The 20,855-nt window shown below is 32.3% G+C and overlaps 1 protein-coding gene across 1 annotated transcript; it reads left to right on the top strand.

Moving 5' to 3' along the window:
- The first annotated feature begins 107 nt into the window (after positions 1–107).
- LOC100187006 (polypeptide N-acetylgalactosaminyltransferase-like 6) lies at positions 108–7,689 on the top strand. The gene is made up of 12 exons (XM_026840576.1): positions 108–350; positions 1,126–1,213; positions 1,328–1,466; positions 2,012–2,178; positions 2,395–2,580; positions 3,513–3,696; positions 3,947–4,064; positions 4,256–4,363; positions 4,817–5,038; positions 5,615–5,716; positions 6,266–6,415; positions 6,732–7,689. Exons 1-12 carry the CDS (start codon positions 177–179, stop codon positions 6,903–6,905), a joined length of 1,812 nt encoding a protein of 603 aa, XP_026696377.1. The 5' UTR covers positions 108–176; the 3' UTR covers positions 6,906–7,689.
- Positions 7,690–20,855: the final 13,166 nt, after the last annotated feature.

Genomic DNA, 20,855 nt, shown 5'->3' with positions numbered 1-20,855 from the left:
TATATTCGTAAAAAAATAAAGTTAAAATTCATTCCTAAAATTTTTGTGAAAACGAAAATCACCGGAGCATGAAGCTCCCTTCTTTCTTTTCGGGTGAGTCCCCATATTAAACATTTTTAATCAGCTGTTTTACTGTGATTGTTGCAGTCCAGTTTACGGGATTCTGGTCGCGAAATATGAGGTTTAAACTGAGAAAGTGCGTAATCGGTTTATCGTTTGGTTTCTCTCTAATCTTTTTTATAAACGAGCTGCAGAAACGCACAAATACAGAACTCAGTTTCGTCGCCGAAAGAGATGCGGACTGGATTGATGATATACGCGAAAAGTCCCATGGTGTAATACCGCAAGGGGTATGTATGTTGTATGATACGTCATCCATAAAAAACAAGTTGTTGCCTTAAATTACATGTACCATTAAAAATTGTTAGTTAAAGTAACGACAAATGACATAACCAGTCTGTGGAGTATGTCAGGTGCACAAGCGATTTTTTTACAAACTGTCCGTTATGCACGCCATAAGTTGTTCCACCCATGTCAATAATTTGAACAATGAAAAAAATACGTAATAATTAAGTAGGATTTTCCAATGTGGCTTCGAAATGTATGTGAACGTCGATTTTTAATACATGACAGTACAAGAAGAAGTAGGTAGACAATTTCCGCTAGAAGGGGATGTCAAATTCGTTTCTCTATACGTGGGGAGCAGTTAGTTTTACAGTTTACACACATAAATTTAAACCCCTAACCTCTAACCCCTAGAAAAATAACTGTCTTGCACAAGCGAGATCCCGTCAGGAACTGCCATACTCAGCAGACTGGTGACATATCATTAAACGCTGCGCTACATACTGTAACAGTAATAGTCCAGATTGGAATGAATTGCGCAAACAAATTACTTACCAAGTAAAATGCTAGGTTTACTCCCAAGATCCATTCCGCTAATTTCTGAAATCCAAACATTGGTTGGTAAATATTACTGCTTTATAACAATTGACTACATTTGGTGTCTAAAAACCACAACAAAATGTTGATAAAAAACTTGTCCAAAAAGTTGTAAAAAATATTTTCGTAAGAACCAAACTTTTCTATCTGAAAACACAGTCATATCCATATTTATTCGTTCAGGAAGATTCACCTCAGTTTCTATTGGACTCAAATACCAAGATAGACTGGCACAACCCTAATGCAGTATATCAGGATCGTAAAAGAATAGGTAACTTTATGGGTGAACTTTATTAGTTGTTTGAATGGAAATACTTTGTCTTTTTTGTCACAGTGTTCAGTTTTTTGAAACACTGTAAATAGTTAACACTTATACTTTACACAGGACCAGGAGAATTGGGAGTAGCAGTTCATTTAAGTACAGAAGAACGAAGTAGGAGTGCTTATTCAGAGAATGGTTTCAATATTTTGGTCAGCAATCGGATTTCTCTCAATCGCTCCTTGCCTGACATTCGACATAAAAAGTAAGATTCAAGAGTCTCTAATTAATAAATTATCTAATGGGACACTTATAAAACTGCTTCAATAAATTTGACACAATTTGAGATGTTGCATTTTTAAAGTGAAAAATAATGCTATATATGACATATCTCATAAAACAAAATGAAACTCTAAACAATTCAACCATTCATAAATTCAAACAACTTGGTATTGTTGAAATAGTTTCATTTCATGCATGATGTGCATAAGAATTCAAACGCAAATATTTTGTTACTTCAGCTACCAGGCATAATGTAAATAATATTTCAACGGCTCATCTGGTATGAAAAAAATACTGTTTTCCCGACGTTTAGTCCGTCTTCCGACTTGCCTTTGCTTATATTAAATAAGAAATAAATTAAATGCAAATGTTTAAAAACTTTAAATGACAACTTTTCAGCTGTGCCTCATGCATGTACTTTAAACTGTTCATAAATTCAAACAATTTGGAATTTTTTTAGATTGGCTTCATTCCATACATTTTTTGCATAACTACTTACTATGCAAATTAAAAACGACATTTTTTTAGCTGCGCCTCACGCAAGTACTTAGCCCAGCTTCCAGATGCTTCTATCATCATCCCATTTCACAATGAAGGGAGAACCACTCTGCTTCGAACTATACACAGCATCATAAACAGAACGCCAAAGATTCTGCTCAGAGAAATTATTCTTGTAGACGACTGTAGTACAGTGGGTAAGAGACAGAGTGGTCACTGTTCTTGAATTTATAGCAAAATCTAAGGTGACAGTATTAAAATACAGTTTCATTCTTAGTCATCAAACATAGAAAACCTCATTGAATAATATGTTGAATGTAATATACTTTTGCTCCGCTTGTTTGTGTAGACACCTAACAAAATTTAAAAGCTGTGTCAGTGTTTAAAACAGCAATTTAAAAACACACTTTCAGATCACTTGAAATCAAGTTTGGACCAAGAACTTTCGAAATACCGCCAAGTAAAGTTGGTAAGACTTGCTAAGAGGGAAGGTCTGATTCGTGCCAGGTTGGCTGGGGTTCATCAAGCAAAAGGAAACACCATCGTTATTTTGGATTCTCATGTGGAAGTAACTAATAACTGGTTGCCGCCATTATTAGGTAGGTATCAAGTATTTATATTAAAATGTTAGGAGTTTGCCCTGGAAACTAACACTAAAAAAGGCAAATAATTGTTAAATGCAGATGGCATCAAGTCACAGTTTGCACATATATTTCAAGGGTTGTAGTTTACATGTATAGGTTCCCTTTATATTATAAAATATTTTGGGGTTTTTAAAAAAAGGGAAAATGAAAGATGGTTAAAACCCTCCCCCCCCGTTTGTTATGCCAATGAAAATTGTCATATACCTTTACTTTTTAATTGAATTAATTAAACGCACAGTTGTATTACTGACATTAATATGTCACATACTTTTAATTCGTTTGTTATATATGTGGAAATGTTGTGGTGAATCAGGCTAAAATGGTCTTATCCTCTTGTTTTATAACATCCATATATACACACCTCAGTGAAAGGCAGTGTGCACCAGTTTCCTCACAGTGGATTGTCTACCAGCCCTCAGTCATTAATTTACTGTCATCTACAACAGTTCGTGTTACAAAAACGTGTTTTAGTGATATCCTGTAACTTCATTAACCAATATCTTGCGTTGCTTAAAAATTAAAACTTATAGAGTTGAATCATTAAAAAACAGTGGCCTACTTAAATCTACAAAATCACATAAAGGAATTCAAAAACCTGGTAATTCTCACCCAATAAATTTTAATTTTAGACTCTATCCTGTTACTATCAGGGTAATGAACAACTTCCAGAGTTCCAGTCACTAACGTTTAAGTTATAGGGTTAGAGTAGCAAACTAGCGCTAAACCCTAAAGGCTTAACCCTTATTCGGTTAAATTAAACCCTCACAATTCCTTACAGAATAAGTGTAACTTGCTAAACGAGTGTTCTGTTTCACATACCTCTTGTCAGCCTACAAGTTACCATGAATGTTACTTTGTGGGTGATTACTTTTTTGGATTTTTCACAGAACCTATCGCATTGGACAGAAAAGTGATAACATGTCCCATGATTGACATAATTAACAAAGATGATTTTCACTATCTCACCCAACCTGGTGATGCCATGAGAGGGGCATTTGATTGGGAGCTTTATTACAAGAGGATTCCAATACCACCTGAGAAACAACTGAAAGACCCATCTGACCCATTTGAGTAAGTTGTATTTGTTTAGCTGTTTGACTAAAAAGTGAAAAATCAAAATGCATTTTTTCCAAATAAATGTAAATATGTTTTTATCTGTAAGTGACTAAGCGTGTTTTAACAGCTGTTGTTTTGTCGCTATATTCTGTTTTTCCTTTTTATTATTTCTAATTCTTTGTACTGTAATCGAAGAGACTAATAAAAAAATAATGTAATTATGTTATTATTATCTGTAGTAAAATCTCGCTGAAACTTTTATTAGGGATCCAGTTATGGCGGGTGGTTTGTTTGCCATCGATCGCTTGTATTTTAAGGAGATTGGAGAATATGATGATGGATTGGAAATATGGGGCGGGGAACAATATGAACTTTCATTTAAGGTGATTTTCTGCTGTTTGTTTTTGCTCCAAGGCATAACAATAGTAAATTTTGTAAGGATTTTTTTAATATTTCTAAAAACTTTTTGTTCTTAAAAAAATTTGTTCTAAAAGTTTCTGCAAAAAAATAATTCTTCTAAAATTTTTTGCTAAAGATATTTTTTTGCTATAATTTTTGTTATAACACATAACAGGCATGGATGTGTGGAGGAAAGATATTAGATGCACCTTGCTCAAGGGTCGGTCATATATACAGAGAGTTCATGCCATACTCACTTCCTCCAGGCACAAACATTAACAAGGTAATGTTTACAACATAATAACTTAATTGCTATGGTCAGAATGCTAATGGGAATGGGTATAAAGTATGTCTACTTTTTCTTAAGTTTTTTCTACCAGTAAGAGTATTACATCCAGTTATTAAAAAAAGAGTAAAAATAAATCACAATTTCCTAAGCAATAGTTTTTTTAGTAAATATTTTTGTATGTATATATATATATTGTTTTTAGCCAGCCACAGGTTTCTGACCTCTCCGCAGTCATTGGTTTCCCACTATTTTCACCTCTTAGGAATAATCTGATTCCATTCTATGTGGGTGGGGTTCTTATTGCGGACCTTGAACTTATACCAGATTTGGCCCGTTACCCCAACACTTTCGCTTAAGATAAGCCATTCATGTGACCAGTGCAACTCTGTTCTCAAAAAACAGTCCCCTACCTTAACACAGTTTCAATTCAATATTCCAATTACCCAGAATTTCAAGCGAGTGGCAGAAGTATGGATGGATGAATACGCTGAATATTTTTACAAGAAGCGACCTCACGTACGTGGTATTCACCCTGGTGACCTCAGCAAGCAAAAAGCTCTTCGGGAGTTGTTGGAATGTCGCTCGTTTGATTGGTTCATGAAAGAAGTTGCTCCAGATATTATAAAACACTATCCTCCTGTTATGCCAGAACCTGCTGCATGGGGAATGGTAGGAACTGCTTAAAATTTTTTTTTAATGTTTGGTAATGTTATGCAGATTGATGGACACTGTTTAGCCATTAAAACATTAAGGCTTATGCAGGGGCTAGATAAGGTTGTGTTATAACAGAATTGTTATTTATATTCTCTTTTCTTTTGTATTGCGTTCGATATTTAGATTTATTTGTTAAAACTATTTTTTGTTTTTGATAAATTTCATATAAATAGGTGTATGGATATGAGCGCAAAGAAACGATCTAGGAATTCCTTTTTACATTTGTTTATTGCCATTTAACTAATAAAGGTTAATCATACATGTACATTACACTACAGCATGCATAATCATACCTTTACCGTGTTACAACTGTCTACAAACAATATTTTACTCAGTCAATAACTTGTACAGTTACAATAATACCAACAATTGAATTAAACTATAAACATTATACCTATATCTGTACTGCTATCTTAGTCAATGCCTTATATAGTATCAATAGTACCTACAATTGAATTAGAATAAGATATTGGTTGTGTAATCACTAATCATATCCTAAAACTTTGGTCAAATTACTGACTTCACTTTCAGCTTTCAAATGAAGGATCAAAGCGATGTTTGGATGGATTGTATAAAAAGGAAGGAGCTCCTTTATCTTTAATGCCATGCAGGGAAGAAGGGACTGCAGATCAGGTATTCTGTGTTAAAATATTAAACCTGTTCTGGTTTGAACTGTATGATGCCTTGAACATAAGAGTATTTGTTTTTACTTGGTTTAATTTTACATGGTGTCATCTTTACGTTTGTTCAAAAAGATGGAACTATAGTTTGATCCTGCTAACTTAAAGGGCAGCTAAATTAAATGATTTAAAACGTTAGAAATTTAAGGCAATTTGGAATTTTGGAGTTACCGCTCACTAGAATGTAACGGTCACGCCTTTTTATCTAATAAGTTGTGTTTATCCATAAGCTTGTTATAACTGTTGTTACCTTTGCTTTCTATCTTCCCTTTGTAAACTTTTCCGATCTTCATTAGTGTAACCAAACAAACGTCATTCAGTCATAGGCGCCAAACTTCATTAAAAGCAGGGGAGGCAGGGATGCTTGAACACAGATTTCTGTTTAACAAAATCCTTTCTTTGATTCCAATGTTAACTTATTAATATAAGACAAAAAATCAAGGGTAGCGTGTCTACCCTGCCACCCCAGGTTTGCCGCCTATAAATTTATTTAATATTTTAGAGCTTCATATTGACTTGGAAAGAAGACATTCGACCAGGTACAAGCATGGACAAGGCTCGTAAGTTTTGCCTTGATGGCCAAGGACTCAACTCACCTGTGGTGTTATGGCAGTGTCATGGACAGTATGGAAACCAACTATGGAAGTATAAGGTGATTTATAACATTGGTTGCAGATATTTTGTAGTGTTGAAAATAAAAGGTTTTCCACTTTAGGTGATTAGCTTTTTATAGTAATTGTTATGAAACGTGGTACTAAATATTTCTAAGTGTTCAGTTAACATTAAATTAATGTAAAAAAATGTAAATGAATAACTACATAAGTATTTAAAATCTGATGATTAGCAAATATAAAAAAAATGCTTAGCAATGAATTGAAATAAAACAATTTAATTAACCCAAAAAATATTTTGATGAATAATTACAAATATATCTAATGATTAGCATTAAATCTTGTACTTTCCACCAGGATGACACACTTATTCATGGCATCACTGGTCATTGTGCCACATCTGATGCAGAAGCAAAGAAAGTGATCTTGTTGCCTTGCAAAGCAAACGACATCAACCAGAGATGGACTTGGACGAACTTAGATTTAGAAAAGTTGGGAAAATTTAACAAGAAATTGAACTCCCCAGCATGAAGATAAAGTAATGCGGTCGTGGGGTGTTTTTCCATATCGTGATCAAACAAGTGATCTGTCCCATGTTTTATTTACAGCAGTTATGGTTTTGAATGCGCTTCATTTGCTTCATTTAGTTATGAATATGAATTGGGCTGGGTTAGGTCAGCTTCTAGATACCCTTGAAGTTTCTTGCTCTCAAACTATCTTCTATATTGCTCTTTATCTGTTTTATCAGTAAGAGTTATGCCCAAACATTTGCTTCCTTCAAAAAGGCTCGCCAGGAACATAAAACAAAAATAATTTTACATTATAGAATATTTAAACATGACTTTTATTGATTCAATTTTATATAATGTAATTTTTATTTGTTTAAGAATGTGATTATACATGTGAAATGGTGACTTGGATTTTTCAATATGTGCAATTGAATTTGTGCCATAAAACTGACAATTGGTACATTGCACAATGCATATAGTATTTAAATGCCTTGTCTCTTTTAATTGTTTTTATTTTTCTTAATTTTATGAGCTCTTTTTTATTATTTTAAATTATATTCTTGAGTAAAATTCAAATACCAAGTGTTACTGTGTTTTAGACCAATTTTCTTATGTTGCGTGGCAGTAAGTACTTATGTCATGTTTTAACCGAATCTGTTATTCCTTTATTTCATGAAGTGAAATTATGTATGCAATTAAAGTATTTTAAATCGACCAAAATGATAAACGTTCGAATTTTGCTTTTAATTTCGTTCCTTCAGCAAAACAGCGACTTTATCCAAATAAATTTCCTGTTATCTCTCCAATTACCTGGTCAAGTAGATGTTATTAATATACATCTCCTTAATTATTAATGTTATGCATGGGAAGGTGGATAACAACACACTCCACACTTCAATTATTAATCAGCAATTTTCAAAAGGCAAAAATGCAAACTCGCATAATTTATTTCCTGCACTACACATTGTAGATTGCAAGGATCAGGTAAGCAGAGCGATTTAACTTAATTTTAATTTTTTTAGAATTTTGCGGCAGTTTTGTTTTCTCACTTTGTTATTCTTTTTTTTTAGAAAAATTCACCTGAAATTTATTCGAACTTCAGAAACTTAATAACAAATGCAAGTGCAGTGAACTGTTACTAGAATGGTTGGTAGCAGATGTGCATTTTCGTCAACTGTGATTATTCTTCTGTGCTTGCTTTCTGTCCTATATAAGGGGTATGTAAAGGCAACTGCCATCCATGATGATTGGGATGAAAGTCATGATATCTTTAGAAGGGCAGCAGATAATTGTGATGAAGGTAAAAGTTAGATTTTTATATTTTGAATAATATGAATTGCACATAGTAAAACATGGGTGACATTTTTTGAATTTGTTTTAATTTAGACATTGATGCACCAACTGAAATCAATTATGATCGACTGTACTCTACAGCTGCACGAGTGTATTGGTCAGAAGTAGATGCCGCTGACTGGTTTGTGAAATTACATTTAGACTTCATTATTATACAATAATTAGATATGTATTTAAAAATGCTTAACAGTAATTTCTTAGTTGTCCGTCTATATTTACCAAGAAAAAACACACTATTACTTTTTATTCCTATTATTTGCCTAATTTAACCTTTAATTTTTCAGCTAGTGATTTTGTAATATATTTTCCTAGGTACACAGTAAGGGTGAAAACACCAGCATCCACTTGTATACGTGGGGCTGGTGATGTATTTGAATTAGAAGCAACCTTCAGAGACCTTGATGCGGACACAACTTATGTTGTTGATGTTGTGGCACACCATGTTAACGGCTGCAGTGAACCAAAAGAAATCACTTTTCAAACTCGTAAGTTTGAATTGCAAATAATTTAATTAGTATGTAGAAAGTTATTAAATTATAAAAATAAATTAGTATGTTTTTTAATTAGTGGTTTAATCTTATTTCTTTACGAATATTTATTAAATATAAAGTGCCCTTATGAATTATGGTGTTTTTTATTGAGTTATTAAATTTTATTCCTCTAAAAATACTTATTGAATAAAAAACCCTATAAATTACCTTAGGAAAAATATGCTTATTACTTTAAATAAAATGGCTTATCAAAAACTAATTTGAAGCCATTAATTCCTACTTAATTTTTCCTGCTGTAAAATAATTTCACTCCTAAATTATGCAAACGCCCACACAGAGCCTGGGAGCTGGAGATGTGCAGATAGTACGACAGGTATGCAGTGATGGGTAATAATTCCAATGCATTCCTTTCATTATTTATAACCACGCTTTCATACTTGATAAGATCGTGTGTTGGAATTTGGTCAAAACTTTAATTTGGTAGCTGCCGAAAGAGCCGCAGAGTGACGCAAATTCCATGACTAATTTATTTAATTTTAACTGGCTTTTTCATGTTTAATATTCATGAGGAAAGACGGAGTATTTCTAAAATGCCTTTTTTTCTTCAGTCCAAACTGAACTATTGACTGTGTGTAGTGTTGTAAATTAATTTTTAGAGGGATCTAATATAGTTTGGGAGTGTGGTCATATCTAGATTTTTGTATTTTACAATTAAATCACACAGTTTGTCCATATTCATGCCTTTTCTGCACTGACTTTTTATTTTCAAAATATCTAATTTGTAAAATGTTTTTAGTAATAATTATTCGTATTTCATTTTCTTCAATCCTTTTCTAGAATTTAATAACTATTGTTTTCCTAAAAAAAATAGTTCCTGGTCCTGTGGTGGACCTTACTTTACCAGTTGGTAACATTTCATCGAGCAGTGTACTTGTTACATGGTCCCCAACACCAGTTGCTTTAACATACAAGGTAATATCTACTGAAACTTTTCGTTTTTATAAAAACTCTGTTGAATTTAAATATACAGTTTGGCTTTTTTCAAGAAACATATTTATTGTGTTGATATAATATTAAATTAATATATGCAGAAGTAATGTGATGCGTTTATAAAAATGTTGTCTGTTTGCTTATTTGTATGCATTTTTATGATACGTATTTTCGTATGAATGTACCAATAGGTTGTGATTGGGGCCAACTAAAACATTGTAAAGTACATTATTTTTGAAACTCAGTTTGTGCCCACTAATGATTTTACTGACACCAGAAAAAATAACTTCATTTCTTACACTATAATACCATCCAACCAAAAATCCATGCTTTTAGTTCAATCTAATCAACCTGACAAATCAAAATGATAAAAAAAAACAATAATCTAATAATCATGGTCAACAGGTTGAAATTGTTCCCCCCAATATCATGTTCTCCGGTTTGGGCACGGTATCTACTGAATCGACAACAATTCGAAGATTAAGTCCTGGATATGTTTACCAAGTGAAAGTAACTGCACAGAATAGAAACTCTGAGGGTCCACCATCCTTGGCTGAATTTGTCACAAGTAAATTTTATGAAATTATAATTTAAGTAACAGTCAATTAGCTTTGGAATTTTATTTTTCTGTTATACTTTTATCTTTTCTATGTTTAAAGTGAAGCATTTCTTTGTTCAGATAATATAATGTAACAAATTCTGCAGTTCAGCATAAGTTTTACATCTGCCTAAACTGCATTATTATATTACAAAACTTTGATCACAAAATACAGTTTGGAAAACTTTTTATTTTAAAAATTTGCCACAGGAATTGAACTACCTCCAGAACTTGTAATTGCAAACACATCAAGTACTCATATAGAGATATCTTGGGAGATACCACGCCTTTCTGTGCATTACACTCTCATTCTGTATCAATATGAATCTGGAGGAGACACTTATGTAAATCATGTCTATTTTTTCAATTAAGTGCATAGGCTTCAATACTTTTTTTATGGTGTACAAGAATTCAACCTTTTTCGTTATAAATATTATTCACCTTAACATAACTGTGTTTGCATATTTATCTGAGCCACATCTTTTAAAATATTTAAAAATACCGGCTTTGAAGCATTTCTTTATATATTTTAAAATGTTCAAATTTTTTTGAAATATTTTTTAGGAAGTCAGAAGGGAAAACACTACTGGATCACAGGTTCTCTTCCAAGGTTTACAACCGGCAACTCAATACCTTGTTACATACCAAGCTTTCAATGACAGAGCTTCCAGCCCTGTTATGAGATTGTCTCTATACACAAGTAAACCTATTTATTATCTGCTCTTCTTAAAATTTTGATTAAGTTAAAACAAAAGTATTAAACAAGCATTTTTATTTTTAAGCATCACCAGTGCTTAAAAATTAACATAACCAAAAATTAGTTTTATTTTTGTTGCAATATAAATATTTTATTTAAAACTTTATATAAGGAAGATGAAACACCTTTAGCACATAATTCCCAAATATCCTGATCTTATTTTAAACAATTAACAATGGTCTATGGAAGTCGTGAGGAAATGTATTTAACTCTTTGAATGTACTTTGTTTACTATCAAATGGAACAAGAAAATATAATGAAAAGCTGTTCAATCTTCTCCCACCCTACTATACCTTTTAAATTTTCTGTAAGTTTTATACATACATTCTTTTTTTTAGAACTACCAACCACTAGGTCTATACGTATATCGAATGTGACTGATCATAGCGTGTTGTCCAAATGGGCTCCTGTTGTAGGAGCTACAACCTACCAAGTGATATTGCGAAACTATCATGACAATGAAATAGTCAAGGTAAGTTTTTTGCTTAGTATATAATACACCTGTTGATGGTGTTTTTAATTATGAAAACAAAATCAAATTTATGCATAACACAAACAAAAATATTAATTGGTTGTTAGGTGTACCTACAAATTGTTTTTTTCATTCGCCAAAACAGAATCGTTTATTTAACTTTTCTGTTTCTTTATCTAAACTGTTGCTGCCAGGCAGATGAGCTGTTTTGAAATTTCTTTGTTTCAATTTATGTTTTTTCCGTTATCCATTGTGTATGGACAATTTTCTATCTTTCAGTTTTATGTTAATGGGAAAAAGCGTCGAATGGTGGGTTGTGTGTCTAACTGCATTCCTAGCAATTAAAACGTGTTTGTAGATATGTAGCAGTGTGATGGTAGATTAGAAGTGTGCTATAAAACTGCAGAGTCCGTGGTTTTCAACCTGTTTTATAATATGGCTCATTGAAACAATTATAAAATATTTGTAATCAACAAATGCTAATTCCAAATTTACATGCAATACTTCTATATGTATACAATAACAAACCGAGAAAAGTTAAAATAAACAAATTTAATTTTAGGGATTGTTAAAAATTTGTATAAAAGTTTGGCCATATGAAAACCACAGCTGCAGATACTAATTGCACAACATAGAAGTAGAAGTAGCTGCTGGTAGAAACTAACAACATTGCATGCTTGTTAGAATACATGTGTAGTAAAGGTTTTGGTTTGTGTGTGAAAAAGTGTTAGCTTGCTAGAAAAAAAGCAAATGGTTCCTAAGTTGTTTTTTAACCTTTTAGAACTACATAGTAAACACAACATATCATTTGCTGGACGATCTGAATGATGCATCAAAGTATCAACTAGAAATTTTCGCCAGAAATGAGTTTACCAACAGTTTGCCAGGAGTTGCAATTGTCTATACAAGTAAAACTTCAAAAATTTTTCAAAATTAATACCAATTCAAATTCACTTTTGTTTGCTTAAAAGCTTCCTTTCCTATTATATATGTAGAGTTGGTTTATTCACCAAGTAGTTTAAAATTCATTTTAAAACACTCATAAAATGATTTATTTTTACATAAATGTGTACTATTGTAAATGACCTTAAAATCATCACCAGTTATAATATATAATACTTACTGCCAATGATTTTATGTTTAATATACCTTCAGCAACTTGTTCTGCTAGGGTTGAAGCAGTTGCTCATGCTCAACGTCGACCAAGCGCATGTGAAGGACACGTCTCTGGTTGTTAGATGGGAAAGAATGGGTGGAGCTGAGTGGTATAATGTCAGCATTAATTCTAATGCCAGTGGCCTTATTAATATGGGCAACACTGCAAAGGAATACATGAAGCTGGAGAATTTAATCCCGGGAACACTCTACCATATCACTGTTGTGGCAAAAAATCACAAAGTTTTTGATACGGCGAGTCTGCCTGCAGTGGTTGAGCAGTTTACAAGTAATTTTGATTTACTAATAGCCACACTGATTTTTTTAGTTTTATTTTATTTTAGTTTATTATACTTATACCTCAACTTATAGTCCTGAATTTATTTTTCATTATTTCACATACAGTAATACTTTCCATAAAGAGTACATTTTTGTGCATAAATGCAGGACAGTTTTAACAAGATTGTTATGTTGAGCCCTAAATACATTTTTTCATGATTTTGTTTCACCATTTACCTACATTAATGCTTTCCCCCTTCGATTCAAATCTTATTTTTTATAATATATTTTTAGGGTTGTCCCAGCCACTAAATGTGAGCATCAAGTATGAAGATGTGATGAATACTTCAATGAGGATTACCTGGTCACCAGTTCCTCATGCAGACACTTACCTTCTACTTGTGTATGACTGCAGCGGTGTGGGAAGGACAATTGGACAAAGTAAAATTTCAAGAATTTTGTAAACAAAATTGTTTTTAATTTTTGTGCCTAAATATATGCAAAACAGTGTTTGTTTTATTTATACCTATCCAGCTTGCAATGAATAAAAGAGACTTTTAAGTAGAAATCCATAGGGTAATACGTGTTCTAGTTAACAATTAAGAATTTAGTTGAATTTACAATAACAAAACTCGTTAGCAGGTCTCAAATAAATAGTTTTTAAAAATAGAAGTACTGTAACTATAACACTTGTCAATTCGCATTTAAAATATTTCTGATTTCCAACATAACTGTTTTCTTTATACCTTCTTTTACAGTCATCCCAAGAAACACAAGTTCTCCAGAAAATGAAATACCTGCAGAATACAGACAACATGCTGTATACTGGACCTATTCTTATCCCAGAGTTGAATCAGTCAGTTTGGAGTGTGAGCATGGCTTTGACAGTGTAGAACACGCTGTGTGGCAAGGTAAAATTTTATTCCGATTTATAGCGTAATGTCTTACTTTTTGTTAAACTCTAACTGGTGAAGTTTAATGTGTATTTTTAATAAATAAAATAGTACATCAACTGTGCGAAAGGATTTGTAGCTTTAAAGATAATTTAATTAAAGAAAACATTTGATAATGATTGTTGATGCAAAACCTTAGGGGAAAATGAACTACCCAGTGATGTAGTTGGACAAGGACGAACCAACAGTACAGATGTAACCTTGACGAACATGGTTCCAGCTACAAGATATGAAATTGTTATTGTGTCAGGAAAACGAGAAGTACAGAGCAACCCAAGTATTATACGGCAGTACACAAGTTAGTAAATATGTCTTACTTAGAAAAAAATACATCAATCAGTTAAGGGAAGATAACAATAAGTTAATAGGGCCCACCCTATGTCGTGTTTATATACGTATTTTCATATGTGAGCAGTTCTTAAGTGGTTTTAAAGTTTTGGCACTAAATGTCTTTGTTTTGTACTGTAGTTCAACAAATGTATAAATTGCTTAAAATTATTTCGTACGTATCAACAGCATCAGTATATGTGAACTTGTGTCTTTTACAATGATTCATCCACAAGAAAAGTTGCTCAATGAGAGTAAATGTACCTTTTGATCGAAAGTTTTATTTGAGTTGTTATATTTTGAACTGAAGTAACTTTTCAATCCCTGTAGAATTAAACTCACCAGCAAACTTTCATATTAACGAGACAACAGTTCGTTCATCAACTGTAGTTCTTATGTGGGAGCCGGTAGAAGGAATGACGTACTACAACATAGAAATACTATACACACCCACCAGAACAGGTTTAATGTGGTTTTGTTTGCACAGAAATCATAATTAATGTAATTTGCAGTATGTAATATTTTTGTTTATTACTGGAATTTTTTATTAACGTATAAAAAGTTTGTCTGTAACTTAGTTAATTTGTAAATTGTTATAAGAACAAATATATAGCCTACATCTGATCATACGTAAAAAAATTGATGAATTATTTACTTGCATTTTGAAGTCATCACTTACACAAAGTTAATAAAAATAAAATTTTAACTAGGTGTAGTTGACCTTAATCATTTTCGCTCGTTGAATGTCACTCATCATCAAACTGTTGTAACTATGCTGCAACCAAGCACCAACTACACATTCAGGCTTACAGGTAAATTCTCTTTTACATACATTTAACATTTTTAACTTTAATGAAATATTTGTTCCTAAAACTCCTTGTTTTGCCGGCCAACTAAGAGTCATGGTACAAGTTTTCTTGTTCTGCTACACATGCCCACAAAAGTAGCAGCTTTGAAATTTTTTTTTCTGCAGGAAAGCAAAATTTTTCTAGTGGCACTATGCTATGACAGACTTAACATTTAGTACTTTTTTATCTACCGAATTAAAAAAAAAAACAGTTAAAAAATTTTAAGCTACTTTTAGTCAGGCAAAACTTTAAGCTGGAATTTTTCTACAGCTGTTAATGAGAACACAACAAGTTTTGTTGTCGAAGCATCAGCATTCACACGCCTCCCTTCACCACCAACATTAAATGTGGTGCCTGAACAAAAAACAACAGATGCTTTGTTACTGCAGTGGACACCTGTAGAGAATGCTCAGTTTTACAATGTTACTTTTGTTGCCAGCAATTCAAGGATAAGACGTGGGTGATCTCTAACAGTATACAAATTACTGCTTTAATGTTTTTACCAGATTAACCATAGAACTCCTATCCCAACTGTTTTAAACCAGCTATATTGTTTTCAAGTTGATGATATTTTACAGTGTATGCGATTTTAAGATTAAGATAATTTGGCCAGTTCAGCTTCATTATAGTATTGTAGCTGTACTTAACACTTGACATTTGTTTATTCAATTCATCCTTACCGAATTGAAGGTCCAGTAAAAAACACAGACTATTTTATTCCAGGTCAAACACCAACCTATCGGAATGTAACAAGTGCTGAGATCCACCTGCATGGATTGATGCCAAACACACTTTATCAAATCTCTATATTGGCACAAAACAAATACACAAGAAGTCTGCCATCTCATATTGACACCTTTACTGGTAGGGTTACTGTATTATAACAAACAAAAACATGTTTTAATACACATTTGGGAATCTTGCCAACTGTTTTCTAACATTTTCTTCTTACACTTTTATTGGTCAGATTTGCCCACACCAGAAAATTTCACAGTTGCAGAAGTAACCGACTCCACAATTAGATTGGAATGGTCTGATGTTGAGGGTCGTGATGAGTTCAGGTATATTGCAACATATTTTTTTGTGTTTTTAAGATCATTTCATTACCTGCCTGTGATAGTGAATTTGTAGTGGCTCAGATATAATCAAAATAGTATTTACACTCATAAAAAACAAAATCACCTTTTAAAAACTTAAACTATTTACCATGGAATGTATTTATGCTGCCATTTCACTTAAGGTAAATACTTTCTCTTTACAGTTTTATATGTCTTGTGCAAACTGTACAAGGAATAAATATTTGTTACATATTCCTACATTTAAACTATCATTAAATAATCTGTTTTTTTTCTGGTTTCCAAAATTTTTATTTGTTTGCACAGCTCTAACAGCTGAACAAACTTATGAAAGCAAACATTTAACAGGTTGGCTGCAGTTCGTTACCCAGCTGAACCAGAGACATATCGATACACTACAGATGTTCCAACCTACACGTTAGATGTCCTACCACCAAACCAACCATTCCGTGTTTGGATGGTTGCTGTGAATGATAACACACAAAGCAGGGTGTCTGAGATTATACAATACACAAGTAAATCATTGCACAGTTAGAAAAAGAGAATTATTATGTAACAAATAACCATTGGCAAGTTTTTATCTTTAACAATCAAACTGCTAATATAGTTGTGGTGTGAAAATGAATAAGCTTCAGTTTTCATGCCCTTATCCTTACATTGGTTTGCTCAGTATTGGTCAAGTTATTTAAACAATTCATAGCTCATATTCAAATTAATGTATAGCAAATGGCACACATTGACTTTATTTACATGGAACTACATGTGAAAGAATTTTGTATCTAAATGTTGATTATTGGGAAAAACTTTTCACAGAACTTCCACGACCTCAACAAGTTGCCATTATAGATGTCTCTGATACCAAGTTAACCTTAAGATGGGGTTCAGTCACGAATGCTGTGATATATAGGTAAACAGACTAGGGTTTTACCTTAGGTATCAATTATTTTAACTTTTTTTTTATAAACACGCAATTTTTTACAGTGTTATTCTGATGCCATTGCGAAACGAATCACAACCAGTAGCTTCATCCAGTATTAACTCCACTTTATTCACTGATGTCATCAGGTTATCAAGGAACGGTGAAACTGGTTTTCGTGTCCGGCGTTCCACAGATGAGAGGTAACTGATAAAAAAACTAAAAAAAAATATTTTTGTGGTTTGACCTAGTGGTAATAACCAGTGAGTTGTTCAAATTGTCAGTCACACAAAGAAATGTTAAATACTTTATTTCCGCACAAGGTGTATGAAGCAATACAGAAATAAAGTTATGGCACTGTTGCTGCTTCACTGAATGAATCAATGTATTTTATTCATCATTTAAAGCAAATAAAATAAACCGAATACTATTAACAGCAAAAGCAGGCAGAAGCGTGTCCGGCGAACTCTATCTGACGATTCCGATCAAATTGTTCAACCGGTGACGTACCGAAGCAAGATATTTACCCCTGGTCGTCGATTCACGTTTACACCTCCTTTAAGAATCTATCCAAGCCTGGATAGTGTTTATTACATAAACATCACATACTCTGATGTGACCTTTAGTGACCTCGAGGCAGGGGTCAAGTACAAGGTCACACTCAAGGCAGTAAACCAACACACAGACAGCTTGTCTATTTCAAGACAAACTTTTACAGGTATAACTAGAAACACTGTTTGATTGCACAGTACCCTATATAAGTAATACTCTATGTTGTCAGGAGACCTGGGATCTGTGCAAGGAATGGCCCAATGCATTAAACATACATAGTATACTATAAAGCCTACCGGAATTTTAATTGTGTTATCCACAAACTGTTCATTTAAATCATTTTTTTTATTGAAGAGCTTATGAAGCCAAGGTCAGTTGAATGTCGTGATGTAACGAATGATACAATGACGATCAGGTGGTTAAGTGTACAGAAAGCAGCGTATTATACAGTCAGTGTTGTACCTGAAGTTCGAAACTGGCTTTCCTCAGTTTCATCATCTGGAGTTGGAAACACAACCAGCTCTGAGGTTTGCATCAAAACTTATTGTACTTAACTTAAATACAAACTAGTTGTTTTAACAAAAATAATTTTAATTTTAACACGGTATTTTATTGTATCACTTTTTAGATAAGTTTGACTAAATTTTTTTATCGCTAAATTATTATTGTTTTTTAAAATCTGTGGTGTACTATGTTGTGTTTTCAGTATAATATACCTTATTTAACAAACTATGCAATAGACTAATTCTAAAATCAAATAAATTGCATCAAAGAAATGATGTAACTAAAGCTAGTATAGTATAACCAATATAGGTGTTTATTTAAAGTTGGTTTAAATTAATGGTCTTTGTTTTTCAGGTTTTGATTGAGGGTCTTCAGCCAAACACCAACTATACTGTTACTGTATTGGCTGGCAACAATCATGTGACCAGCAAAAGGGCCGTAAAATGGAAAATTACAAGTATTTTACTGTTGTCGCCTTCTTTCTTTTTTATTTAAATTAAAATACAGTGCATTACTTTTTATGATAAGATAACAATAACACAATGGAATACTTTTAGATAAAATTTAGCCAGCTTAACTGTTATAAAAATCGTAAAAACATTCACATCTTAGAATTCTGTTTTCATATCATTTACAAAACGCAGAATTATCGGCGACTGAGAACCTTCGTGTGGTGAACAGCAGTGTTATGCATGATCGATTTCATTTAAAGTGGAATAGAGTGGCATATGCAAACAGTTACGTCATCATCATAAGGTATGTGTTACATTTATATGTCCCTTCTTTTAGTTTTTCCTCAATAAAAACTAAAACAGTTTTTCCTAGTTTTTTCTCAATAAAAACTAAAACAACTACACTCAAAATTACATACATGAATTTATAAACATGCACAAAGTTTATGAAAAATGGTATTTGTGTTATAATGACTGACACTGTTACCTAAAGATCAGAAAGGACCAATAAAGTTTCAATAAAGTTTATATTTGTGTTGAATTGCTGGATTGAAGATTGGGCTTTGTATCAAAAAATAATAAATATTCATTCTTACTAGCCCACCTCCTGTTCATGGTCGAGCACAAACGGTTGTCTCTAATGGAGCAACCGAGATTACGTTACGTAACTTGCGTGATGGAACAAGATATCAAGTAACTGTCACTGCACAAAATGATAGAACTGGTGGTGTGGAAAGATCACTTTCAAAATATACAAGTAAATAAACCTTTTGTTACAGGAAGGGAAATATTATTGCTTTCTTGGCCAAATGTATCTTCACACTGGTATTGGGCTGCTTAATTTCATAAAGATATTATCTTTCCATAATTTTTTTATGCATCGTACAAAACTCAAATTGGTTCTTTTGGTATAAAACAATAAATTTATAATACAAGTTAAGTTTTTTTTTCAATCATACAATAAAATTATATTTTTTATAATTTATGTTTTTTTGCTCTAAAAAAATTATTAATGTTCTCACAGAATTGCTTACACCAAGCCCTGTCAAAGTAGTGAATGGTTCTGTTACATCATCTTTATTCAATGTAAGCTGGGGTAGTGTACCAAAGGCAGATCTCTACTCTGTAATGGTCGGTAACTCCACTCAAATCAGACTACGTAGTCTCCTTACTAGAAAGTGAGTGAACTTGTAACAAGATACAATATATTAAAACAGGTTGTACAATTTCTGTCTGTTTGGAGTAATTACTATTTTAATTGTTTAGCACATTCTGTGTTATTGATGGTTTGGGGAGTGGGAAGCAATACTGGGTGACTGTAACAGCTAAAAACACGCGACAGAACACATACAGTGACTCAGTAACTGTGAATACTTTCACAAGTAAGTTTACCTCGTTTAAAAACATGCGTATATTGTATTTATTTTTAAAAGTTTCAATTTATAAATCACCCTTCTGTTTAACATGTGTTATTAAAACAATGACTATTTCATTTTTTATTGATTTCCAAAATCAGTTAAATTTTCTGCAAGTAACGAACCTTAAATCTTTGTCTACACTTACTGGAAAAATAATCTGGCAACATCAAACTTTCTAGAACTGGAAACACCAGGAAATTTCTTCATCTCAGATGATGATGTCACCGACTCCTCTATGGTGGTGACCTGGTCTCATGTTCCATTAGCAACACTGTATATGGTTAGATATGGTGTGGAACATAGAGAGGGGGATCATTACAGGTGCAGAAAAATTAACTATGCTAATTTCATTTTTAAATTTAGTATTCACCATTAAATTAGATTTGTAGTCATTTTTAAATATGCCAAATTCTTTTTTTAAATTTAGTAGCCTATTTACCATTAAATAATATGTGTAGTCATTTTTGATTATGCTAAAAATATTTTGCTAAATTTAGTATTCACCATTAAATTAGATGTGTAGTCTTTTTTAATTACATAAATATACTTTTTCAATTTAGTGTTTAGGCTACCGTTAAATAATACGTGAAGTCATTTTTGATTATGCCAAATACATTTTTTAAATTTAGTATTAAATAATATGTGTAGTCACTATAAAATGAACTTATTCATTTTATGCAAAGCTTTTTATAATTATATATTTATTTGTTCAAAAAATTAGAAGATTCTCATTGCCAATTCCCTGTATGATAAGTTTTGTGGAAATCTTTTTTTAATCAACTTATTTTTATTGTATTAAAAGGCATATTGGGTTTTCATGATTCTTAACTG

Source organism: Ciona intestinalis, chromosome 2 (assembly GCF_000224145.3).
Source record: "Ciona intestinalis chromosome 2, KH, whole genome shotgun sequence".
Classification (NCBI taxonomy): domain Eukaryota; kingdom Metazoa; phylum Chordata; class Ascidiacea; order Phlebobranchia; family Cionidae; genus Ciona; species Ciona intestinalis.
Note: the sequence above shows the minus strand (reverse complement) of the source record. Positions and strands in the feature narration are given on the sequence as shown.